General features: G+C 47.2%; 1 protein-coding gene across 1 annotated transcript in view; it reads left to right on the forward strand.

Moving 5' to 3' along the window:
- Window positions 1-24,578, forward strand: part of ADCY3 (adenylate cyclase 3) — a 93,187-nt gene that overhangs the window by 17,636 nt on the left and 50,973 nt on the right. The window contains exon 3 of the mRNA XM_081000880.1: window positions 9,057-9,206. Coding sequence (XP_080857006.1) covers window positions 9,057-9,206 — 150 coding nt within the window. The remainder of the gene's footprint in view (window positions 1-9,056; window positions 9,207-24,578) is intronic.

A 24,578-nucleotide genomic window follows, 5' to 3' on the forward strand; every position in this document is an offset into this window, starting at 1 on the left:
TATGATTCTATATGAACATGAACCTTTCTCCTACCATCTGTGACTGGATTAAAGACTTTCTGATAGATCGGACAGAAACAGTGAAGATCGGACGCGTAACATCTAATTCCTTAACAATCATCACTGTCACACCCCAGGGATGTGTGCTAAGTCCCTACCTGTATTCATTGTATACATACGATTGTGTATCATCTGACCCGTCTACTGCAATTATAAAGTTTGCAGATGACACCACCATAATGGGTTTAATAACAGGTTGAGACGAATCAGCGTATAGAGGGGAGGTCCAAAAAATATCTACACGGTGCCTAGGGAACAACTTGCACCTTAATATCAGCAAGAAAAATGAGATGGTGTTGGACTTTCGGAGGAAGAGAGGAGAACTAGCCCCACTGTACATCGGGGAGGGCTGTGTGGAGAGAGTCTCTTCCTTTAAATTCCTAGGAGTTTATGTCAGTGAAGACCTTACTTGGAAAATCAATACAACCCAAGTGGTTAAGAGAGCCCAACAGAGACTCCATCTTCTCAGAATATTGCGGAAGAACGATGTCAATCAACATTTGATGACCTCCTTCTACCGGTCCACAATAGAAAGTGTCCTTTCATACTGCATCACGGTGTGGTACGCTGGTTTGACATCATCTGATAGGAAGTGCCTGCAGAGGGTGGCGAATATAGCGCAAGATATTATGGGCTGTCCCGTGAATCTGCTGGATGAAATAGCAGAAGAACGTTGCCTCAGGAGAGTGAGGAAAATTCTCAGGGATGATTATTCACACTCTGGCTGGCACTTTCTTGATCTCCTGCCCTCGGGCAAAAAATATAGATGCAGGATTAGTCGCACCAACAGGGTAAAGAACAGCTTCTATCCTGGGCTGTTAGGCTGATGAATGAAAAGATAACAACAGGGCAACTGACTTTGGGGTTTGGTGGGTGTGCGTCAGTAAACGAGGGGAATTAAGACTAAGAGAGCTGAGTGGGGGCTGCTCCTGTATCTCACTGTATACAAGTTGTACAAGTGACAACAAAGTATTTCAATTTCAATTCAATTCAATTTCAATTTATTATCCTCCTCTCCCCCAACCCCGCCAGATATTCTACTGTTTAGCTTCCCTGCTGTAAAGCTGCCGCCTTTTCCTTCGCTGGAAAGGCTTTGTGGCCATAAGAGCTGTTTGACAGTGGAACGGATCCTTCCTTGGAGGTTTCTAAGCAGAGGATGGATGGCCACCTGTCAGGGATGCTTTAGCTGAGATTTCTGCATTTCGGGGGGGTTGGACTAGATGACCGTTGGGTCCCTTCCAACTCTACAATTCTATGATTCTGTGCCAGCAGGCGCAGCTTTTATCCTCGTCCTTGTTTCCACCCTTGTGTGGTGTTCCATTGCATTGAATTTATATTGTTTATCGCAGGGGTTCCCAAACTAAGGCCCGCGGGCTGGATAAGGCCTGAGGGACTTGTTTATCCAGCCTGTGGTAACCCCCCACTCTTACCGGTGCTGTGCTGCGCGGCTGCCCACTTTCGGGTTGGAGGAGCATCGGAAATGGCTTGTGTGCATGCGCAAGCGTTATTTGCGCATGTGCAAGTGTTATTTACGTTGCACTTCCGGGTCGGAGGAGGCCCGTACGCATGCGCACAAGCTATTTCCGGTGCTCCTCCGACCCAGAAGTGTGCCGGAAATAGAGTGTGTTCACGCATATGGGCACGCGCTCCCCCGCCCTCCAGCCCGCCGCTGGAGACACCGGCCTGAGGCGCGGTAAGTTTGCTGACCCCTGGTTAATAATAATAATAATAATAATAATAATAATAATAATAATAATTTATTGTTTCTACCCCGCCCATCTGGCTGGGCTTCCGCAGCCACTCTGGGCGGCTTCCAAAAAAAATATTAAAATACTGTAATACATCAAACGTTAAAAGCTTCCCTAAATAGGGCTGCCTTCAGATGTCTTCTAAAAGTCTGGTAGTTGTTGTTCTCTTTGACATCTGGTGGGAGGGCGTTCCACAGGGAGGGCGCCACTACTGAGAAGGCCCTCTGCCTGGTTCCCTGTAACTTGGCTTCTCGCAATGAGGGAACCGCCAGAAGGCCCTCGGCGCTGGACCTCAGTGTCCGGGTAGAACGATGGGGGTGGAAACGCTCCTTCAGGTATACTGGACCGAGGCTGTTTAGGGCTTTCAAGGTCAGCACCAACACTTTGAATTGTGCTCAGAAACGTAGTGGGAGCCAATGTAGGTCTTTCAAGACCGGTGTTATGTGGTCTCGGCAGCCGCTCCCAGTCACCAGTCTAGCTGCCACATTCTGGATTAGTTGTAGTTTCCGGGTCACCTTCAAAGGTAGCCCCACGTAGAGCGCATTGCAGTAGTCCAAGCGAGAGATAACTAGGGCATGCACCACTCTGGAGAGACAGTCCGCAGGCAGATAGGGTCTCAGTCTACGTACCAGATGGAGCTGGTAAACAGCTGCCCTGAATGTTTATTGCATTCATATCCCACCTCCCCCCACCCCCAGGTGGAGCGCATGGTTCTGTCCCTCCTCGTTTAATTCCAGGACAACTCTGTGAGGTAGGTCAGGTTCAGAGGTGGTGAGCAGCCCAAGGCCCACCCTGTGAGCTTCGGCGGCGGCTGAGTGGGAGATTCAAACCCTGGTCTCCTGGGTCCTAGCCTGACACTCTCACCACTATAACCACGCTGGCTCAATTTGCACGCCCGCTGTTCGACAGTGGTTTAGTTGTTTTAACCGTTGTTTCCCGAGCCCTGCCGCGTTTTGCACCAGGTAAATATTGACGAAAAACTTTGCCTGCTGATTTGCAATCAAGGAGGAGGAAAAGGGGGAAAAAAGACAGATACACGAAGAGTGTGGGGAGGGAGTTGTGGGGAGGATTAAAAGAAATATATACAAGTTGGTATTAGTAATGGGGACCTTACGGAGAGCCTCCATGTTCAGAGACAGTGTATCTCCTAATATCAGTTGCTAGGAACATAATTCTTGTAGTCTGCCCTGGGTACTTACTGTAGGATATAAGAGCAAGATAGAAATAATAAAAGGCAGTAACAGTAAATTAAGACAGCATCTTAAAAAGTAGAGACATCACCTTGCCAACAAAGGTCCGTATAGTAAAAGCTATGGTCTTCCCAGTAGTGAAGTATGGAAGTGAGAGCTGGACCATAGAGAAGGCTGATCGCCAAAGAATTGATGTTTTTGAATTCTGGTGCTGGAGGAGACTCTTGAGAGTCCCATGGAGTGCAAGAAGGTCAAACCTCTCCATTCTGAAGGAAATCAGCCCTGAGTGCTCCCTGGAAGGACAGATCCTGAAGCTGAGGCTCCAAGACTTTGGCCACCTCATGAGAAGAGAAGACTCCCTGGAAAAGACCCTGATGTTGGGAAAGATGGAGGGCACAAGGAGAAGGGGAAGACAGAGGACGAGATGGTGGGACAGTGTTCTCGAAGCTACCAGCATGCGTTTGACCAAACTGCGGGAGGCAGTGGAAGACAGGAGTGCCTGGCGTGCTCTGGTCCAGGGGGTCACGAGGAGTCGGACACGACTATACGACTAAACAACAAAAACAACAACAGTAAATCTAAATAAACAGAGGAATCTGCCTGCTTGTGTGCCAGAGCAATAGCTGAGTATCCTGCACCATGGAATAATAATAATAATAATAATAATAATAATAATAATAATAATACATTATTATTATTACCCCGCCCATCTGGCTGGGATTCCCCAGCCACTCTGGGTGGCTTCCAACAAAATATTAAAATACAGCAATGCATCAAACATTAAAAGCTTCCAACAGGTGGTTAGTAGCCACCAACACCGCTCCCTTCCATGAATTTGTTTTAAAGCCATCCCACTTGGTGACCGCCAACTGCCTCCTGTGGCAGGGAGTTCCGTAGTTTAACAACGCACTGCGTAAAGCAGTCCTTTTTCCCCATCTGTCCTGAATCTTCCAGCCTTCTTCCATTGGATGCCCACGAGTTCCAGCGTTGTGAAAGAGGGAGAGATATTTTTCTGCATGCCATTCATGGTTTTATCAATTTCTACCATGTCACCTTTTACTTGCTCTGAAGCTGACGCTGCCTCTGATTCTAGCCTCCTTGCTGGTCCGTGAGTTAGGAGGATAACTCTTTTTGGAGGAGGGAGGAAGTTAAATAGTGTGGCATGAGAATCGTGGGTTTTTATTTCATTTTTAAGAAACGGCAACCAGCGATTCAAATGCAGTGATATTTGAAAGATAAACGAGATGTTGTGTTTACTGTCTCCCAGCAACCCCATGGAAGACGTGCTTAATGCAAAACTCATAAAATAGCTTTTTAAAAAATAAAACGAAAGTTTGTCTAACTGGATAAACAAAACTTTTGGCAGCCTGAGTTAAAGTATGTGGTTCTGTGCAAGAGAGGGAGAGAGATGGAGCTCATGGGAACTGTAGTCCGAAATATCTAAAGAGCACCCAGGCTGGGTCAAAAAGGATATTGTTGATTTGGAAAAGGTTCAGAAAGGGGAAACCAGAAGTCATCAAGAGGAGGAGAGACTTCCCCAGAAGTTGCAGAAAGGGTTGCAGTATTTGGGGGATTTTGGTTCGAAGAAAAGGCATGTAAGAGAGGAATCGAATCAAATCTTTATTATTATGGTTGACGGAACAGCACAGAGAGTTAAAGGAGACAAAGTAGAAAACATGCGTTATCCAAATGTGTACAGTGGAATAAAAGAGGATGACATAAAATAAGGTAGATAGATTTTTCCAGTTACTTAAAATGAGCAGTCATTTTTAAAGTGAATGTTGCCTTACAAACTCCAAAAAGTAAAACCACAGTTCTTAGTGGGCTTTTGCTCTTTGCAGAGGACCGCTTGGCAATGTTGAAGGTGATGGATGCATGTTTGTGAGGAATGGTGGAGGAGGGATGCTGATAATAATAATAATAATAATAATAATAATAATAATAATAATATGTCATTTATATCCTGCCCATCCAACTGGGTTCCCCACCACTCAGTGTGGCTTACAGCATAATAATTGTTGTTGTTGTTTAGTCGTTTAGTCGTGTCTGCCTCTTCATAGCCCCATGGACCAGAGCACGCCAGGCACTCCTGTCTTCCACTACCTCCCGCAGTTTGGTCGAACTCATGTCCGTAGCTTCGAGAACACTGTCCCACCATCTCGTCCTCTGTCGTCCCCTTCTCCTTGTGCCCTCCATCTTCCCCAACATCAGGGTCTTTTCCAGGAAGTCTTCTCTTCTCATGAGTGGCCAAAGTATTGGAGCCTCAGCTTCAGGATCTGTCCTTCCAGTGAGCACTCAGGGCTGATTTCCTTCAGAATGGAGAGGTTTGATCTTCTTGCAGTCCATGGGACTCTCAAGAGTCTCCTCTAGCACCAGAATTCAAAAGCATCAATTCTTCGGCGATCAGCCTTCTTGATGGTCCAGCTCTCACTTCCATACATCACTACTGGGAAAACCATAGCTTTAACTATACAGACCTTGGTTGGCAAGGTGATGTCTCTGCTTTTTAAGATGCTATCTAGGTTTGTCATTGACAGCACAATAATAAAAACATAATAAAACATCAGCTGGCGATATGATCATAAGGAACATAGATTGCTTGCTGGGGAGGGGGGGTGAAGGGTGTGCAGACTGCAGAGTTATTTGCATGCCTGCGGTGTGTCTTATCGTCTAAATAGTCTGTAGATAGTGCTGGGATGGAACCAGTGACCATGGTACATGCCAGACCCAAGGACATAGGGAAATGTAGTTGTGAGACGATGGAAGGAAAGTTTAGGCTGCTAGGGAGGATGTTGAAAGCTAGGACCTTCCTGGATATCTTTCTCTGAAATGCTACGGGTTCCAGACGTAGGGGCAGCTTTGCAGTGTTAATGCATGAATAGCATACCAAGGAGGGGTTTGGATTTGCTAGGCACCCTGGGGGAACATTTTGGGACAAACTGGGCCTGTACGAAAGAGACAGGCCCCACTTGCAGTGAAAGCAGCAATCCCACTTGCTGTTCTGGCTTCCGGGATAGCTGCGCAGCCTACATTCGCTCCATAGGACGCACACACATTTCCCCTTACTTTTTAGGAGGGAAAAAGTGAGTCTTATAGAGCAAAAAATACGGTACTTTTAATGCTTCCGCTGTTGAAGTTATAGGTTCCTGTACTGTTAATACTATATTGTCGGCGAAGGCTTTAACCTTATATTCTTTCTCGCCACACTTTATCCCTGTAATTCTTTCTGTCTCACTTATATTTTTAAGTAGTACTTCCAATATTGATATAAATAACAGAGGTGACAAAGGGCAGCCCTGTCTTGTACCCTTTGTGATTTTGAAGCTCTCTGTTAATCCACTGTTTATTATAAATTCCGCATTTTTTTATTTGTAAATTGCCTCTATACTCCTTAGAAAATTTGTACCTATGCCCATTATTTCTAAGTTCTTTTTCATAAATGACCAAGACACGTATAATAATAAAATATAAACGCTACTGGCAGGACAGAGAAGGATGCTCTGGAGGTGATGTCACACTGCACACCACCAGAGAGGGCACACTGCTAGCTAGAAATCTCCAAAGCAGAGGTCAGCAAGGCTTACCAGCCATGGGCTGGATCAGTCCCGTGGAGATTGTTCGTGGGCTGGACCGGCGCAGCGCAATGCCGGAAATTCATGCCTGTGCAGAAGCGATTTTCGGCGTCTGGGCATGCGCAGAAGCGAATTCCGGTATCTGTGCGTGCGCAGTCGTCATTTCTGGCACCGCTCAGTGAGTCCCCGCACGTTGTGCTGGATTAGCACAGCACGTGGGGACTTGCCGAGTGGGCAGCTCGGATTGGGGGCGGCTCGTGGGCCAGTAAAATGGTCTTCGTAGGCCGCATCCGGCCCATGGGCCTCACGTTGCCGACCCCAGCTCCAAAGGGACGGACCCCTCCACAGAATTTCTGTGGGTGGCGATATCTGGCTCGGAAAGGAAGTTTGTACTGCGGACAGACTATTGTCCCCCCCAATCAAAACAAGACCTTGAGCTGATGAGTGAAGTCCAGGAAGCATCTGAAAGGGGAGACAAAAGAGTGGTGGGTGATTTCAGCTACATTCACATGGACCAATGCGGTGTAAGGCAGAGTCCTATACAGTGGTACCTCTGGTTAAGAACTTAATTTGTTCCAGAGGTCCGTTCTTAACCTGAAACTGTTCTTAACCTGAAGCACCACTTTAGCTAATGGGGCCTCCCGCTGCCACCGCGCTGCTGCTGTGCGATTTCTCTTCTCATCCTGAGCAAAGTTCTTTACCTGAGGTAATATTTCTGGGTTAGCGGAGTCTGTAACCTGAAGCGTCTGTAACCTGAGGTACCACTGTATTCCAACGTCGGGGACATGCACAACTGTTTCACACCAAGTCAGACCGGTGTCCCCTCCAGTCCAGCATCTGTGCGCAATATTTTAAAATTAGGCATCTCTGTAGCATCTGAGCCCAGGCACGATCTGGTTCCTCTGGTTCCTCCACGGAAGGCAAGAAACTGTTTGCTGCAAAGGCCATCAGATGCAAAGCTCCGTTTAAGAAATTGCTCTCCCCAGGTACCTCCCTCAGGCCCCTCGACACACAGGTGCTTAGAGACCTGGCAGGTTTTTTCTTTTTTCTTTTCCAAAACACCTTAACCAGTTGTAATTAGCAAGGTCATGTGAGAGGCATCTGAAAGGGCTGCCAGGCAAGACCGGGGGGGTGGAAATACCGTATTTTTTGCTCTATAAGACTCACTTTTTCCCTCCTAAAAAGTAAGGGGAAATGTGTGTGCGTCTTATGGAGCGGATGCAGGCTGTGCAGCTATCCCAGAAGCCGGAACAGCAAGAGGGATTGCTGCTTTCACTGTGCAGCGATCCCTCTTGCTGTTCTGGCTTCTGAGATTCAGAATATATTTTTTCTTGTTTTTCTCCTCCAAAAACTAGGTGCGTCATGTGGTCTGGTGCGTCCTATAGAGCGAAAAATACGGTGCTTTGTGTTCTGGGAACAGCCGGGACACCCACGCATACTTTACCAGGAGTGGTGGGCCTGGGAGGGTTGCCAATGTTTTTGCCAGCTCTCGCTCCTCTGCCTTTAACAGCAGCTTTGATTTTCAGGTACCCCAGCTTCTCTCCATGCTCCACAAAGCATCCCTTGTTGGTGTAGTCCTGGCACCCCCAAACTCGGCCCTCCAGATGTTTTGGGACTACAATTCCCATCATTCCTGACCACTGGTCCTGTTAGCTAGGGATGATGGGAGTTGTAGTCTGAAAAACATCTGGAGGGCCGAGTTTGGGGGTGCCTGGTGTAGGTAGATTCTGCGCAGTAGCAGAACAGTTTTATATGTCGGTTTCTCCACCTTCTCAGCAGGAACAGGACAGCACTTTATGAAAAAACAAATTGAAACAATGGGAATTAGAGGAAGAATGGGAAAGGCTATAGCAGAGATATATCACCAGCAAAGAGCAAGGTTAATAATAAACGGAAATTTGACTGAAAGTTTTCCAATCACCAAGGGGACAAGGTAGGGCTGTCCCTTATCACCCTTATTATTTATACTAGTTCTGGAAATCCTTTTGCAAAATCTAAGAAAGGAAGACAAAATAAAAGCAATTGTAATTGGAAAAAAAATCCTATAAAGTTAGACCCAAGACCCAAAAGAAAGCATTCTAGTGGCATTAGGATGAATTAAGACATATGGGGAAATGGCAGGACTAAAGGTAAACTACCAAAAAACCAAATTATTAACTAAAAATTTAAGTGCAGATGAAAATAAAGAACTCCAACAACTGACGGTTTTAGAAATTAAAAAGAAGGTAAAATATTTAGGGATCTGGTTGTCAAAAAAGAGTATTAATTTATATGAAGACTACCAACTCCCAACAGGGGCTGAAAGGAGTTGTGGTCCAAAACATCTGGAGGGCTGCAGTGCAGTACTGACCAATGGTGACCTCTTACGCATAGGTGCGACAGGAGCTTGGTTGCTCTCGTCTTCCATACCTGCCTCTCCTGGAGCAAAGAAATGGTCTCCATCTTCTGCAGATTGACTTACCACCTCTCTCTTTCTCCCCTTCAAGATCTTGTCCAACGTTGCCATCTACCTGTGTACCATCTGCGTGGGCATCATGTCGTACTACATGGCCGATCGTAAGCACCGCAAAGCCTTCCTGGAAGCTCGTCAGTCTCTGGAGGTCAAGCTCAACCTTGAGGAGCAAAGTCAGCAGCAGGTAAGAGATGAATTGCTCCGACAGTAACCAACATTATCTCCCTGTGTCACGTCTGCATGAGCAGTTGAGCTGGATATCCAGGGAGGACAGGTCTACTCTTGGTGGTTCTTTGGTTTCTAGTGGTTGGTGGAGTCTATGTCCAATAGACATCTTTCTTTGCTGCTCCTCTCCAGAGATGGGCTATGGCTCAGTAGTTTTGGATCTGAGGTGAGACACCCACATAGCAGAAGTTGCCCCCAGTTCTGGGTGGCTCCCAACAGATGATTAAAAACACGATAAAACATCAAACATTAAAAGCTTCCCTAAACAGGGCTGTCTTCAGATGTCTTCTAAAAATCAGGTACAGTGGTAACATGAGCAGAACGCAACCCGCGTCTGCGCGGGTCGTGATTCGCCGCTTCTGTGCATGCACGTGACGTCATTTTGAGCATCTGCGCATGTGCGAGCAGCGAAACCCGGAAGTAACCCTTTCCAGTACTTCTGAGACGCAATCTGAAAATATTTAACCTGAAGTAAACGTAACAAGAGGCATGACTGTAGTTGTTTATTTCCTTGACATCTGATGGGAGGGCGTTCCACAGGGCGGGTGCCACTACCAAGAAGGCCCTTTGCCTGGTTCCCTGTAACCTCACTTCTCACAGGGAGGGAACCGCCAGAAGGCCCTCAGCATTGGACCTCAGTGTCCAGGCTGAAGGATGGGGGTGGAGACGCTCCTTCAGGTATACTGGGCCGAGGCCGTTTAGGATTTAAAAGTCAGCACCAACACTTTGAATTGTGCTCGGAAACGTACTGGGAGTCAATGAGGGTCTTTCAGGACTGGTGTTATGTGGTCTCGGTGGCCACTCCCAGTCACCAGTCTAGCTACCGCATTCTGGATTAGTTGTAGTTTCTGGGTCACCTTCAAAGGTAGCCCCACGTAGAGCGCATTGCAGTAGTCCAAGTGGGAGATAACTAGAGCATGCACCACTCTGGCAAGACAGTCTGCGGGCAGGGAGGGTCTCATCCTGTGTACCAGATGGAGCTGGTAGACAGCTGCCTTGGACACAGAATTAACCTGTGCCTAGATGCTCGACTAGATTACCTGATCCAGGTTTTTAGTAGGCTCTTACGTTTGCCTCCTCAAAAGAACTTGAAAGTGGCTTACATAATGGATCGCAAGCATTGAAGGCTGTGACAGTCCAGAACATCTGCAAGGGAGCAGGTTGAGGGAGGTTTGTTTGCAACAACTGTGTCATGTGCAGAGGGGAAAGGTGCGCTCACACGCCATTCCTGGGTGCTTTGGGAAGGGGGCTAAGAATAGACATGCTGCTCTTTTTATAGACGCGGCTGCGTCCAATTCACAGCTGCCGGCCCCCTGTCAACAGCTCCTGCTGTCTGTCCCACACCAAGGCGGCTCCTAACGCCCTCCAGACGCGCGTCACCAAAGTGCTATTGATGTCAAGCCGGAGCTGCGGGTTCATGGGGAGATAAACTTTTGCAGGCGTCAGAGAGCGCTCGGCTGGGTCTTTGAAGAGATAGTTATGCATTGCTGTGAGAGAGACAGGCAGCATATCACCAGCCCAAGGCTTGTGCTGTACGACTGATAAGCAGAGACGGGTTCCCCTGTGAGGGGCAAAAGATAGAGAGAGAGAAAAAGGCAATGGAAGTCGAAAGGAACACAAAAGTTTTTGAGATGTTGACAAATTCCTTTAAGCAGAAACTTGACCTCTGCTCTGCATTTTTGTTCATAACCCTCTCCCTTTTATACATCAGGGCAGTCAGCGAATGGCACCAGTTTTGCATAAGACACCGGTAGGGCTGGATTGAGGACGGGGTGTGTTCCTTTATTTTCCCCCACCCTTCAGCTCTAAAAGAGATCTGACCTGAACAAATTCAACTTTGGAAGTACAGTGGTACCTCGGAGGTCGAATGCAATCCATTCCAGAAAGCTGTTTGACTTCCAAAACCTAGGCGTGGCTTCTGATTGGTTGCAGGAACCTCCTGCAGCCAATCGGAAGTCGCAGAAGTCGTGTCGGACGTTCGGGTTCCAAAGAACGTTTGCAAACCGGAACACTCACTTCCAGGGTTGCGGCTTTCGCGAGCCAAAATGCTCGACTCGCAAGGCGTTCGGGATCGAAGGTACGAGTGTACTTAACATGTGGCTGCTAATTGGATACCAAGATTTTTTAAAGTTTATTTCATAAAATCTATTCGCTGCTTGGTTGTGAAGAACCTCAAAGCGGTTTACGAAAAGATGGAATCGAGAAAGAATTACATCCCTACTTTAAAAAGCACAAAAGTTAAAATGCTAAAACGGAATAAAATGACTTCAGCTTTCTAAGAATCTGGGAAGGCTTGCCTAAACAAGAATGTTTTTAGCAGGTCCCAAGAAGAGCATAAGGAAGGCGCTAGCTTGATCTCAACAGGCAGGGAGTTCCACAGTGCAGGGGTAAAGGGACCCCTGACCGTTAGGTCCAGTCGCGGACGACTCTGTGGTTGCGGCGCTCATCTTGCTTTATTGGCTGAGGGAGCCTGTGTACAGCTTCCGGGTCATGTGGCCAGCATGACTAAGCCGCTTCTGGCGAACCAGAGCAGCGCACGGAAACGCCTCTACCTTCCCGCTGGAGTGGTACCTATTTATCTACTTGCACTTTGACGTGCTTTTGAACTGCGAGGTTGGCAGGAGCAGGGACCGAGCAACGGGAGCTCACCCTGTCGCGTGGCGCTGTGGGTTAAACCACAGTGCAGGTGATGCCACACTAAATGACCAAGTTCTTACAAACGCGGAATGGGTATCGTAGAATTGTAGAGTTGGAAGGAACCTGTAGAAGTATATATAGGATATAGGAACAGGATCAGAAACTTAGCTTGTGCAGTGCTTAGCTTTGAAAGTGCTCTATAATTAGTCCACTTTTAAAGCTTTGTTTTAATAACATTTTGTGAGAGTTACAACCAGTAGAATGCATCACTTTGAACTGGGACTTTGAGGGAACATTTTGGAAGGGTTTAAAAAAACACCAAACATTGGTGCATATTTATACTATTCTTCCCTCTTGAAACATGCACGCATTTTGTGCTTCTATACTTAGGTTCCATCTTTTAACCATATTTGGGTAACTTTCTCCTAAACCTTACTAAACCGGGACATGGTTTGTTGCTTATAAAAGGCTTTATGGAGAAAAAGTTCCCAGTGGGCTGAATCCTTGTTGTTGGGGCACTGAAGTCTTGCTTTCGTCTGTAGATCAGTCTGGATTCTGGATAAATCACAGCCTTGCAAATGTTCCTTTCTCATACCTTGTTTGTTCATTATTGCTGGGGAGAAAACAACTCACTGCTTTAAAAGCACTGTGGTGGAGTCAGGTTCAAATAGCACTGAAAAAATAAACGGAAACCTTCCTGTCACTATCTTCCTCAACCAAGCTAGCATTGAGTTTGTTTGCTCTAAACACTCCTAATCTGCCTTTTCAGCTCAGAGAATTTTCAAGGCAACTTCCAGCAACGAAGACAAACAATGATAGCAAAGATAGCTCATAAAATATAATTACCGAAAAAAATATAGCCAATAAAACAGCGCATTTCATAGCCACAGTGGCAATAAAAAGAACCCGAGAGATATTATTCACGGAGAGCTTGGGCAAATTAAGCATTTTTGACTCGGTGTCTAAAATGCAATGATATATATCGTGGAAACCACAGGAGAGGAGAATGAAGTTGTGTTCAGATTCTGCAGATTATTCCCCACAACAGGCACCCGGTTGCCCATCGTTAGAACAATATGCTGGTCTAGACAGCCTGATCAATCAGGGCTTTTTAGGTTCTTACCACTTGGCTCCTCTGCAAATTTTTAGTTTATTTGCAGTGCTTATCTGTCTCTAGGAAAGCCTTGATGTGTTCATCCTAGCACAGCTTTCTCCTGCCGCTGTGGGCCTGGAAAGGAGGGAAGCTGCCACTGTTCAAAATTCACCAGGCGCATTTTGCACCAGGATGTGGGTGGCTCTTTGGGTTAAACCACAGAGTCTAGGACTTGCTGATCAGAAGGTCGGCGGTTCGAATCCCCGCGACGTCAAAGTGCAAGTAGATAAATAGGTATCGCTCCAGCGGGAAGGTAAATGGCGCATCCATGCTCTGCTCTGGTTCGCCAGAAGCGACTTAGTCATGCTGGCCACATGACCCGGAAGCTGTACGCCGGCTCCCTTGGCCAGTAAAGCAAGATGAGCGCCGCAACCCCAGAGTCGGCCATGACTGGACCTAATGGTCAGGGGTCCCTTTACCTTTACCTTATTGGCCGCCAAGTGAAGATGTCCGGGATCCCTTGAGCTGGACACTAGACTTCTGTGGATGCAGCCTAGAATAAGGTTACCAGATGTCCCCGTTTCCCAGGGACAGCCCCAGATTTACAAATCAGTCCACTGACAAAATCCTATCATTCCTACTGAAGTTGAAAAACGTCCCCACATTCATTGAAAAAAATCTGGTAACCTTAGTCCTAGAATAGCATTCACTTTTTTTTTGCTCTGCTTCATCACACAGCTGGAGCATGAAGAAGAGGAGGACGAGGAAAGCAAGCCTCTATCTCAGGCTTCCTCAAACGTGGCCCTCCAGATGTTGTTGGCCTACAACTCCCATGATCCCTATCTAGCAGGACCAGTGGTCAGGGATGATGGGAATTGTAGTCTCAAAACATCTGGAAAGCCAAGTTTGAGGAAGCCTGCTCTATCCTTTACATGTTATGTTGCTCTTTCAGGGAAAATGGTGGTGGTACCTAGACAAAGCTCCTCTATGTTTGTATGGCAGGCAGAAAAACTGGGGCTGATTTTCCTAGGATGAGTAATAGATTTGTGGAGTTGGTTCATCCAGTCCAACTCCCTGCGATCGGCATTCAAAATTCTCCAGGCACATTTAGCACCTGGCTTTTGGCCACTTGTGACCAAGTGAAGATGCCCACGTGCCAGGATTGGTGCCTGATGTCTCCACCATCTGGAGGTACATGCCTGGGGATCATTGGATCTTGACCGTTTTCACACACTAGCAACACCTCCTGTAGAATTGTACCTGTTATGTTTTATCTGCACAATCAGAACGAAATTCAGGAATCCAAAAGTCGCGTTGACAAATACCACTAGGCGTTCCGTTTCGGCGGCTGTAACCCTGGTTTAAGGAGCCATTTGGCGCCTAGCTTAAATATCTGAGTTTCTAATGCACTGGGAACTGCCTTCCACCCCCTCCCCAGTCAATGCCCCACCATAAAAGCCATTGCAGAGGCTTTCCCTGGAGAAGAGTGTCTTCGCCCGAGTCCAAAACGGTCCGTGTTTCCCTGTGGCCAAATTATAGAGAGCGTAGGAAGCTATACTGACACAAACCCCTCAGCCCATTTACCTGAGTGTTTTCATCATCTGGCGGTTCCTGTTCGGGGTTTCAGATGGGGGTAGGGAGCCTTTTCCCCTCCCTACCTGGAGACTCCTGCCTAAAGCTGGGAAGCAGCTGCCAGCCCGTGCAGACAGTACTGAGCTAAATGGACCAATGTTCCCACATGGAGGAGGTTAAAGTCACCTGGTGGAATTGATGACTTAGCCCAATCGCGGGTGGTGCTGTGGGTTTAAACCACAGAGCCTAGGGCTTGCCGATCAGAAGGTTGGCGGTTCGAATCCCCACGATAGGGTGAGCTCCCGTTGCTCGGTCCCTGCTCCTGCCAACCTAGCAGTTCGAAAGCACACCAGCGCAAGTAGATAAATAGGTACCGCTCCGGCGGGAAGATAAATGGCGTTTCCATGCGCTGCTCTGGTTCGCCAGTAGCGGCTTAGTCATGCTGGCCACATGACCCGGAAGCTGTACGCCGGCTCCCTCGGTCAGTAAAGCGAGATGAGCGCCGCAACCCCAGAGTCAGCCACGACTGGACCTAATGGTCAGGGGCCCCTTTACCTTTACCTTTCATCCATCCCAAATGCGGGCTAACCCAGTTAAACAATTGGGTTTTCTTTTCACCACACAGCCTTTTCTGGGTGTTTGGAATGGCCTGTCTGTAAGAGACAGACCCTTTGCAACGGTTCCCGGGTTTGTGTGTGTGATGGAGCCTTCTGTTCTGCATCTTAGGATTTGCATCCCCGCAGCTTCCTGTTGCTCTCGGCTGGAAGGATTTCTCCTTGTTTATACTATTATAGATTGCCTGTTCTCTGAGAAATCAAGAGGGAGGCCCTGGTGACAGTCCAGTTCCCATAGCAACGCTCTCTCTGTATCTGCTGCCAGAGAGTAACCCCTGTAGGCTCTCGGTAAAAATCCACTTAATTAACCAAGTTATTTACATTCAGAGCAAATCCCAAAATAAAATCCGAACATGCCTTTTGAAATCTCTCTCTCTCTCTATCTGTGCGGATGAAACCATCCTTGCGTGGAAATCATAGAATTGCCGAGTTGGAAGGGACCCCATGGGTCCATCTAGTCCAGCCCCCTGCAATGCAGGAACCTCAACAAGACCGCCTCTTTTCTTTTTGGGGTTGGTGTGTCTGTCTGTATTTATATCCTTGTTGCATTTGGCCCTCCGGGTAGCTCAAGGTGGTGGCTTACACGGTTTTCTTCCTCCGCATTTTTTATCCTCATGACCACCCTGTGAGGTAGGCTGGGCTGAGAGGCAGTCAGCTGCCTGAGGTTGCCCAATGAGTTTCATGGCTGGGCGGGAATTTGAACCCTGGTCCTTCCAGGCTCTAGTGCAGTGCTCTAACCACTAAGCACACTATCTTGCCTTCTGTTTTGGGGCAACCACCCTCTTCATTGACTAAGAAAATTATACAGACAGCAAAACGAAGAATCCTAAATTAACATTGCCTTCTACCAATAAGAAATAATAATAACTATTACAATAATGAAAATACTAAAAATACATTTACTTCCCCTTTTGAACTTCTATTCTGGTTACCATCATCAAATATCCTTTATTAGGCATAGCAAACCACACATTATCAAACAGACACCGTATACAAATTGTGCAAAATACGAGCTCAGCATAACAAGGTTTGTCCCAGTCAGATCTTTAACGCCAGAGGAAATCGTATTCTGGTTACAATAAACTACTATTCTATAAGAATCTATTATATCCTTTGCTGTCACATATATTATTTTGTTTCCCAAATTCAACCTAACCCTCCCCTCCTCCCCACTGCTTCCCTTCACCTGTGTGAGATCTTTCCATCATCATATTTTTTTTCCTAGTTGCTTTAATATAATAGAAGAACATGAAAACTGTTAAATTATAATGACTTCTTTTGTCCTTACACGCTTAACAATTGCCTATTAAGAGTTCTGCTTTAACACCACATTTCTTCATGTATTCCCCTATGCATTCCCGTTCTGTATAGAATTTTTGATTGGCGCAGCCCCTGATTGATGCAGTCATTTTTGCCATCTCGGCAAACTCACAAATCTTAGCTTGCCATTCTCTCATTTGTGGTCCTTCTTCTGTTTTCCAATATTTTGCCATAAGTATTCTTGCGGCTGCGGTGATATACAAAAATATATTCCTTTTTTCCTTGGGTATGTTGTTTGTTTTCTCTGGCTCCAGCGCGTCTGAAGCCAGGAGTACACGACATTAGCCACAGTACATTGGTATCCTGCAGTTTCTCAAGAAATGTTGCTGTGCAGATGCCGTCTTCACCGAATAGGAGTTTGGGGTGGGGAGCTTTGCATTTGCCGGGAAACAGGTAATGGGCATGAGGTGAGGACAGTCTCCACCAGCCCTCCTACCTTAGCCAAGGAATAGACAAGCTGTAATAATAATAATAATAATAATAATAATAATAATAATAAAGCAGTTGCCCCATTGTAAATCCACAAAGAAAAACAGGTTGGGCAGCAGTAGTTAAATCTTGAAGTCATCACAATGCAACCTTTGCTATTTAGTAAAGTAAAGGTAAAGGGACCCCTGACCATTAGGTCCAGTCGTGGCCGACTCTGGGGTTGCGGCGCTCATCTCGCTTTATTGGCCGAGGGAGCCGGCGTACAGTTTCCGGGTCATGTAGCCAGCATGACTAAGCTGCTTCTGGCGAACCAGAGCAGTGCACGGAAATGCCGTTTGCCTTCCCGCTGGAGTGGTACCTATTTATCTACTTGCACTTTGATGTGCTTTCGAACTGCTAGGTTGGCAGGAGCAGGGACCGAGCAACGGGAGCTCACGGATTCGAACCACTGACCTTCTGATAGGCAAGCCCTAGGCTCTGTGGTTTAACCCACAGCGCCACTCGCGTCCCTTCTAAAATTGGTATTTTGCCTTTATTTCTAAGTTGAAGCCCAGATGACTTAAACAAAACAAAACAAAAAGTGAGTTTACAAACAGTTAAAATCGTTAGTAGGATTGGAATATCACTTGTTGTTTAAGGTTGATTCTGGACATAATGGGTTTGGATTATCAAAGAAGATGCGGGAGGAAATGATTAATAATGGGACACACAAAGGGAAGGATGGAAGTCTGGGAGATTCCTTGGAATCTTGTCTTTATGATTTATTTTTGATATACCTCTGTAAAAATTTAAGTTGAAAAACCAAATAATTAAAAACAAAACAGAAGGAGTTTCCAGTATCAATACCTACAAATTCCAGCCAATACCTTAAAGTGACTCGGTTAAAAGGATTCCATTGTAAACTGCTGATGGGACTTCAAGAGATCCTCATGTTATCTTTCACATTGAAAGCCTGCTTATAAGATTTGCTTTTCACCTTTTTTAAAAAGCAGCAGTGTCATGTTTGGGTGGGTCAGGAAATCCGCAGTATGATCTCTGTTAGAACCCTTTGGGAATGAAGGAATCATAGAACTGTCAAGTTGAAAGGGACCCTGGGCATCATACGATACGATAATCTTTACAGTGGTACCTCGGGTTAAGTACTTAATTCATTCCGGAGGTCCGTTCTTAACCTGAAACTGTTCTTAACCTGAAGCACCGCTTTAGCTCATGGGGCCTCCTGCTGCCGCCGTGCCGCCGGAGCACGATTTCTGTTCTCATCCTGAAGCAAAGTTCTTAACCTGAAACACTATTTCTGGGTTAGCGGAGTCTGTAACCTGAAGCGTATGTAAGCCAAGGTACCACTGTTCTCCTATACAGACTTCTTACAATGCGTTTAAAACCAAAATTGCATTTGGGTAGAAACTGTTTCTCAGGCAGCTAGTCATCTAGTCCCAACTCCTCACAATGCAAGAATATGCATCTGTCCCATACGGCAATCAAACCTGCAGCCTTGAAGATTACCTGCACTGTGCTCTAATCAGCTGTCCAGAGCATCTCATGAGTCAAATTCTGCCTATGGGAACTTGGGCTCCAAGCCTCTTCTCTCATGAGCACAAATCAGGTGTCCTGGGAACCTCACAAGTAGGGAGCAATGAAAGGAAATTTCCTCCCCTCCACCCTGAACAACTAGTAATCAGAGGAATATTTATGGTACGTCAAAACGCTTTCGGAGCCAGCAGTTAAAGTACAGGTTGCTCTCAGACCAGACCAGCAATTAGCATCACCTGCATCTTAATTTCCTGAACAGGAAGGTCTTAGCCTACCGGCAGAAGGATAACAAGGAGGGAGCCAGTCTGGCCTCTCTTGGGGGTGAATTCCACAGTATGGGGGCAGCCACAAAAAGGCTCTGCCTCGTGTCCCCATCAGATGTTGGTGAGACCTAGAGATGGTGCTCACCTGAGGATCTTAGCACCTGGGCAGGTTCCGATGGCACTTGAATACTCAGAATACATTTTTTTAAATAAAAAAAAAACCCTAAGCGTTTTTGAAATTAGCGATGATGATGATAAGGGCAGCTTTTAATGTTCAATAGGTTATTGTATTTTAATATTCTGTTGGAAGCCGCCCAGATGGTCGGGGTATAAATAATAAATTATTATTATTATTATTATTATTATTATTATTATTATGCTGCATTTAAGATCGAACTTTTCAATTCTACCCCCACCAGCATCAAAACTCCATAGCTGCCCTTCATTCCTGCGTCTCAGAATGACGGAGCTTGCTTTGATCACACCCAGAACCAAGTTGCGCCTCGGTTCTGCTTAGCAAATATTGCCCCGGCCTCATCGGCAGCTCTGCCAATTAGCCTAGGCAGCCACAGAAGAGCTAATTAGTCTGGCAGGCTTCATCTTTAAACACCCTAATAGGGTGCCTAGAGAGCTGGAGGGAGGGAGGAGAGAGAGGTGTGTCTCTGATATAATCTGAATTATTACTCTTGCCTTCTGAGCGGCGTCTCCTGCAGTGTGAAACTGCTGCAGTTCTCGACTGAAGGAGGGTGAGCTTGGGAGCTTCTGATCAAGCCACAATTTCAGCATCTGGGGGCCCTTTTGCCCATTCCTCCCCCCCCCCCCATGTGAAGATTAATTGTCAGGAAAAGTGTGTCTTGTGTATGCAGTTTAACCCTGGTGTCTACGGATTCTCCCCTGTGGGAAAAACAAACAAACAGCAGATGCAATCTGGACATATTCTGCCAGTTGGGTATAAAATTGGGGAGAATGAGGAGAACAAGACTTAAGGCTGGTGGGGGAGCAAGGCACTTGATGGGCAAATTGGAAGGATGTTAACTCCTTCAGTTTTCTCCTGCAAATGTGTATTCCCTGCATTCCAGGGAGTTGGGCTAGAGCAGGGGTCAGGGGACGCGGGTGGCGCTATGGGTTAAACCACAGGGCTTGCTGATCAGAAGGTCGGCAGTTCGAATCCCCGTGACGGGGTGAGCTCCCATTGCTCGGTCCCTGCTCCTGCCAACCTAGCAGTTCAAAAGCACGTCAAAGTGCAAGTAGATAAATAGGTACCGCTCTGGCGGGAAGGTAAACGGCGTTTCCGTGCGCTGCTCTGGTTCGCCAGAAGCAGCTTAGTCATGCTGCTCACATGACCTGGAAGCTGTACGCCGGCTCTCTCAGGGGTCAGCAAACTTTTTCAGCAGGGGGCTGGTCCACTGTCCCTCAGACCTTGTGGGGGGCCAGACTATATTTTTTGGGGGGAATGAACGAATTCCTATGCCCCACAAATAACCCAGGTATGTTGTTGTTGTTTAGTCATTTAGTCGTGTCCGACTCTTCGTGGCCCCATGGACCAGAGCATGCCAGGCACACCTGTCTTCCACTGCCTCCCGCAGTTTGGTCAGACTCATGTTTGTCGCTTCGAGAACACTGTCCAACCATCTCATCCTTTGTCGTCCCCTTCTCCTTGTGCCCTCCATCTTTCCCAACATCAGGGTTTTTTCCAGGGAGTCTTCTCTTCTCATGAGGTGGCCAAAGTCTTGGAGCCTCAGCTTCAGGATCTGTCCTTCCAGTGAGCACTCAGGGCTGATTTCCTTCAGAATGGAGAGGTTTGATCTTCTTGCAGTCCATGGGACTCTCCAGAGTCTCCTCCAGCACCAGAATTCAAAAGCATCAATTCTTTGGCGATCAGCCTTTTTTATGGTCCAGCTCTCACTTCCATACATCACCACTGGGGAAAAACCCAGGTATGCATTTTAAATAAAAGCACACATTCTACTCATGTAAAAACACCAGGCAGGCCCCACAAATAACCCAGAGATGCATTTAAAATAAAAGGACACATTCTACTCATGTAAAAACATGCTGATTCCCAGACAGTCCGTGGGCCAGATTTAGAAGGCGGTTGGTCCAGATCCGGCCCCCGGGCCTTAGTTTGCCTACTCAAGGACTAGATGGTCCATCACAGCTCTGCAATTCTATGGTTCTGTGTTCAAGTTCCACCATAAATGTGTGGCCATGAGAGACTCTTCATGGTTACAGTAAATGCAAGCTAGAATATATTGTGCATGCAACCTGGAAGAACAGTGCTCTTTGGGGGGGGGGGAATGATTTCAGTGGGAGTGGTGAATCGGTTTTATTCAACACACTTTAGTGCAAGAATTCTAGCAAGTTGAAGTGGAGCGATTGAGATTTGCAGGGAGTGTGTGACACCATTTTCTAATGTTGCTTCCCATGTCGTACATACCTCTTTCTGCTGTCTCCAGTCCAAACAGGCTTGGCGGTTTTGGGAACCAAGCAAGGAAGCCTGCAAAACCTTTGCAGCCTTTTGCTGTGATACCTGCATAGCAAGGGGGTTTCTGTTAAATCCCTGACAGATGGCCGCCCAGCCTCTTCTTAAAAACCTCCATTGAAGAAGAGTCAACCACTTTCCAAGGTCGTCTGTTGAGCAGCTCATAACACCAGAAAGTTTTGTCTAATGTTTAGTCAGAATTTCCGTTCTTGGAATTTGAATCCACTGGTTCGAGTCCTTCCCTCTGGAGCAGGAGAAAACAAGCTTGTTCGCTCTTCCATGTGGCAGCTGTTGTGAACAAGAATCTGCCCTTTTCCCCTTATGGGGTATCCAAGAGCCCATATAGAGTCCTTACGTAGGTTCTCTATTGGTGGGAGAAAATAACAGAGGCCAACCAGAGAATATTGAGAAGCAAAGCAGCTAGTAAGCCTGATCTTTATGGATCTGTTGCAACAGGGTCCTCACTCACCACACGCAGGACGGAGGAGGAACCCAGAACAATGGTGTGCAAGCTTTTATTTAGACTTTTGAAACTGCCACCCTGTAGATCAAGACCACCCCCAGAAACATCATACCTACATCACAGAAAGGGCGGTCTACAGCAGAAATCTGAGTGCTTTGTTTACCTCCTGTCTGCCAGGTTACCTGTTTAATGGTCACTTGATTGGATTGCATGGGGAGCCTGGCCAGTCTTTTTTAATGATAAATTCTTAGTTCCTGAGCTTCCAGACCCATGATTATCTTGGTTGCCCTCCTCTGCACACCTTCCAGCTTCATAGCTGTCAAGTGTCCCTTATTTGAAGGGACAGTCCCTTATTCCAGCGCCATGTCCCGCTGCTGTCCCTTATTGATGGATGTCCCTTAAATGTCCCTTAAATTTCAAAGGAAGCAGCTCCTCTCCCTCCCTCCCTGCCGGCCAGGGAGGAGGGAGGCTCCAACTGTGTTGCTTGGCTGTGTTGCTCACCCAATAAGAAGTCTAAGAACGACTGGGGGGTGGAGCTTGCATGCCTTGTGTGTGGCTAGTTAATGCAAGCTGAGAGGTTTTTGAATGCTGGATGCCATTTTGTTGCACGTGCTGCTGCAAACTTTGCAGTGCAAAGCCAGGCCGGGGAGCCATCTTAAGTTGAGGCTGCATAGGCCTTGTGGTGCATGTGATTCTCTGGTTACAAAGTTGGTTGGACAGTGTTCTCAAAGCTACCAGCATGAGTTTGACCAGACTGCAGGAGGACAGGAAGACTGGAGTACCTGGAACAGGTGAGGCTGCAGGTCCCTTATTTTGGCTGCTGGTCCCTTATTTTCAAATCTGTAAGTTGACAGCTATGTCCAGCTTGTCAACATCCTTCTTAAATTTGGGTGCCCAGAACTGAACACAGGACTCCAGGTGTGGTCTGGCCAAGGCAGAATAGAGCAGTACTATTGCTTCCCTTGATCTGGACACTCGACTTCCTTTGATGCAGCCTAGAATAGCATTCGCTTTTTTTGCTGCTGCATCACACTGCTGACTCATGTTAAGCTAGTGGTCTGCTAAGACCCCCTGATCCTTTTTCAGATGTACCACAGTGGAACCTCAGTTTTCAAACGTAATCCGTTCTGGAAGAACGTCCAACTTCCGAAACATTTGAGAACTGAAAGTGGGAGGAGCCTCAGTTCAATAGGGAAGCTCAAAATGGAAGCCGCGTCAGACGTTCGGGTTCCGAGAAATGTTTGAAAACTGGAGCATTTGCTTCCAGGTTTTTGGCGTTCGGGAGCCGAAACGTTTGAAAACAGAGCCGTTCAAGAACTGAGGTTTGACTCTGCTAGTAAGTCAGGTGTCCCCCATCTTATATTTGTGCAGCTGATTGTCTCTGCCGAAGTGTAGAAGCTTACGTTTGTACGTACTGAAACTGATTTTGTTCGTTTTGGGTCAGTTCTCCAGTCTGTTAAGGCATTTTGAACCCCAGACCTATCACTTGGGGTGGCAGGTATTTAGAAATACAGTGGTACCTCGGGTTAAGTACTTAATTCGTTCCAGAGGTCCGTTCTTAACCTGAAACTGTTCTTAACCTGAAGCACCACTTTAGCTAATGGGGCCTCCTGCTGCTGCCACGCCGCCGGAGCACGATTTCTGTTCTCATCCTGAAGCAAAGTTCTTAACCTGAAGCACTATTTCTGGGTTAGCGGAGTCTGTAACCTGAAGTGTATGTAACCTGAAGCATATGTAACCTGAGGTACCACTGTACCTCTGCCTTGTAGAAACAGATGGCTCCTCGCCTCCTTCTGTTCTCTCTCACACACACAAAAAGAAGTTTATTACTCTTTTTCCTTCTTCATCTCTTGGCTCAAATCATTTCTTTCCACTTCCTGTAATTCGGCCTGGATGTCAGGTGGGGTCGCTATGGCAACCCATTTCCATGGCTGCAAATGGCAAACATTTCCAGACAGTTGCCCCTTCTGGTGCCACAAAACACACACCCAGACAGAGCAAGCAAATGTCTCCCTGGCAAAGGGGTGAACGTCTTTCTTCCTGCAAAAGGTTTCCATCACTCCTGCCTGCTCAAACCGGGTCTCAACCAAGCTCAGAAACAGGGCCATGGTTTTTGTCCCAGCGCAAGGAGACAAGGAGAACTGGAATTTCTCTAAAAACAAGCTGGATTTTCAAGCCAGCTCTGCAACAAAACGTTGCAGTTCGAAGTGTTCCTCTTCAGGGTTTCAGCAGCTGGTCAGGGCCTCATCGATGATTCTGCACGCGGTCCAGTCTTCCTCCTGCACCAGCAGGCATAGTCTTCCTTAGACCGCTTTGGGTTTGGGGCACTGAAAGTACGGCCTGTAATTCAAACGATAGTACGGTGGTACCTCTGGTTGTGAACATCATCCGTTCCGGAGGCCCGTTCGCAACTTGAAAGGAACGCAACCCGCGTCTGCACGGGTCGTGATTGGCCGCTTCTGCGCATGTGTGTGACGTCATTTCGCACATCTGTGCAGGTGCGAGCGGCGAAACCCGGAAGTAACCCTTTCCGGTACTTCCGGGTTGACGCAGCCTGAAAATGCTCAACCTGAAGCAAAGGTAACATGAGGTATGACTGTATAGAAATTATTTGAATCGCAGGTTATGAGGTTTCATAAGCCAGTGTGGTTAGAGTAGCTAGGCAGTGGCGGAGCAAGCCGACCAGGAGCATGGGGCAGCGCGCATGCCCTGCGCCCTGGCGTGGGGCCAGCTGCCTGCAGGGTGCTCCGTGGGGCCTCCGAGGAGTCTGTCTGCCTCCTCTTCCCCCTCAGCTGCCCCACAGCTGAGGGGGAGGCGGCGGGCGGACCGTTTGGGGCAGCGCGGAGCCCAGGAGAGATGCGTGGTTCAGGCGCACTGCAGGCCCCGTGGTGAGTGCTGCCTTGCATTTTGTTGCCCCCCTCAGTGGTG

Source organism: Podarcis pityusensis, assembly GCF_964106645.2.
Source record: "Podarcis pityusensis genome assembly, chromosome: 3".
Taxonomy (NCBI): domain Eukaryota; kingdom Metazoa; phylum Chordata; class Lepidosauria; order Squamata; family Lacertidae; genus Podarcis; species Podarcis pityusensis.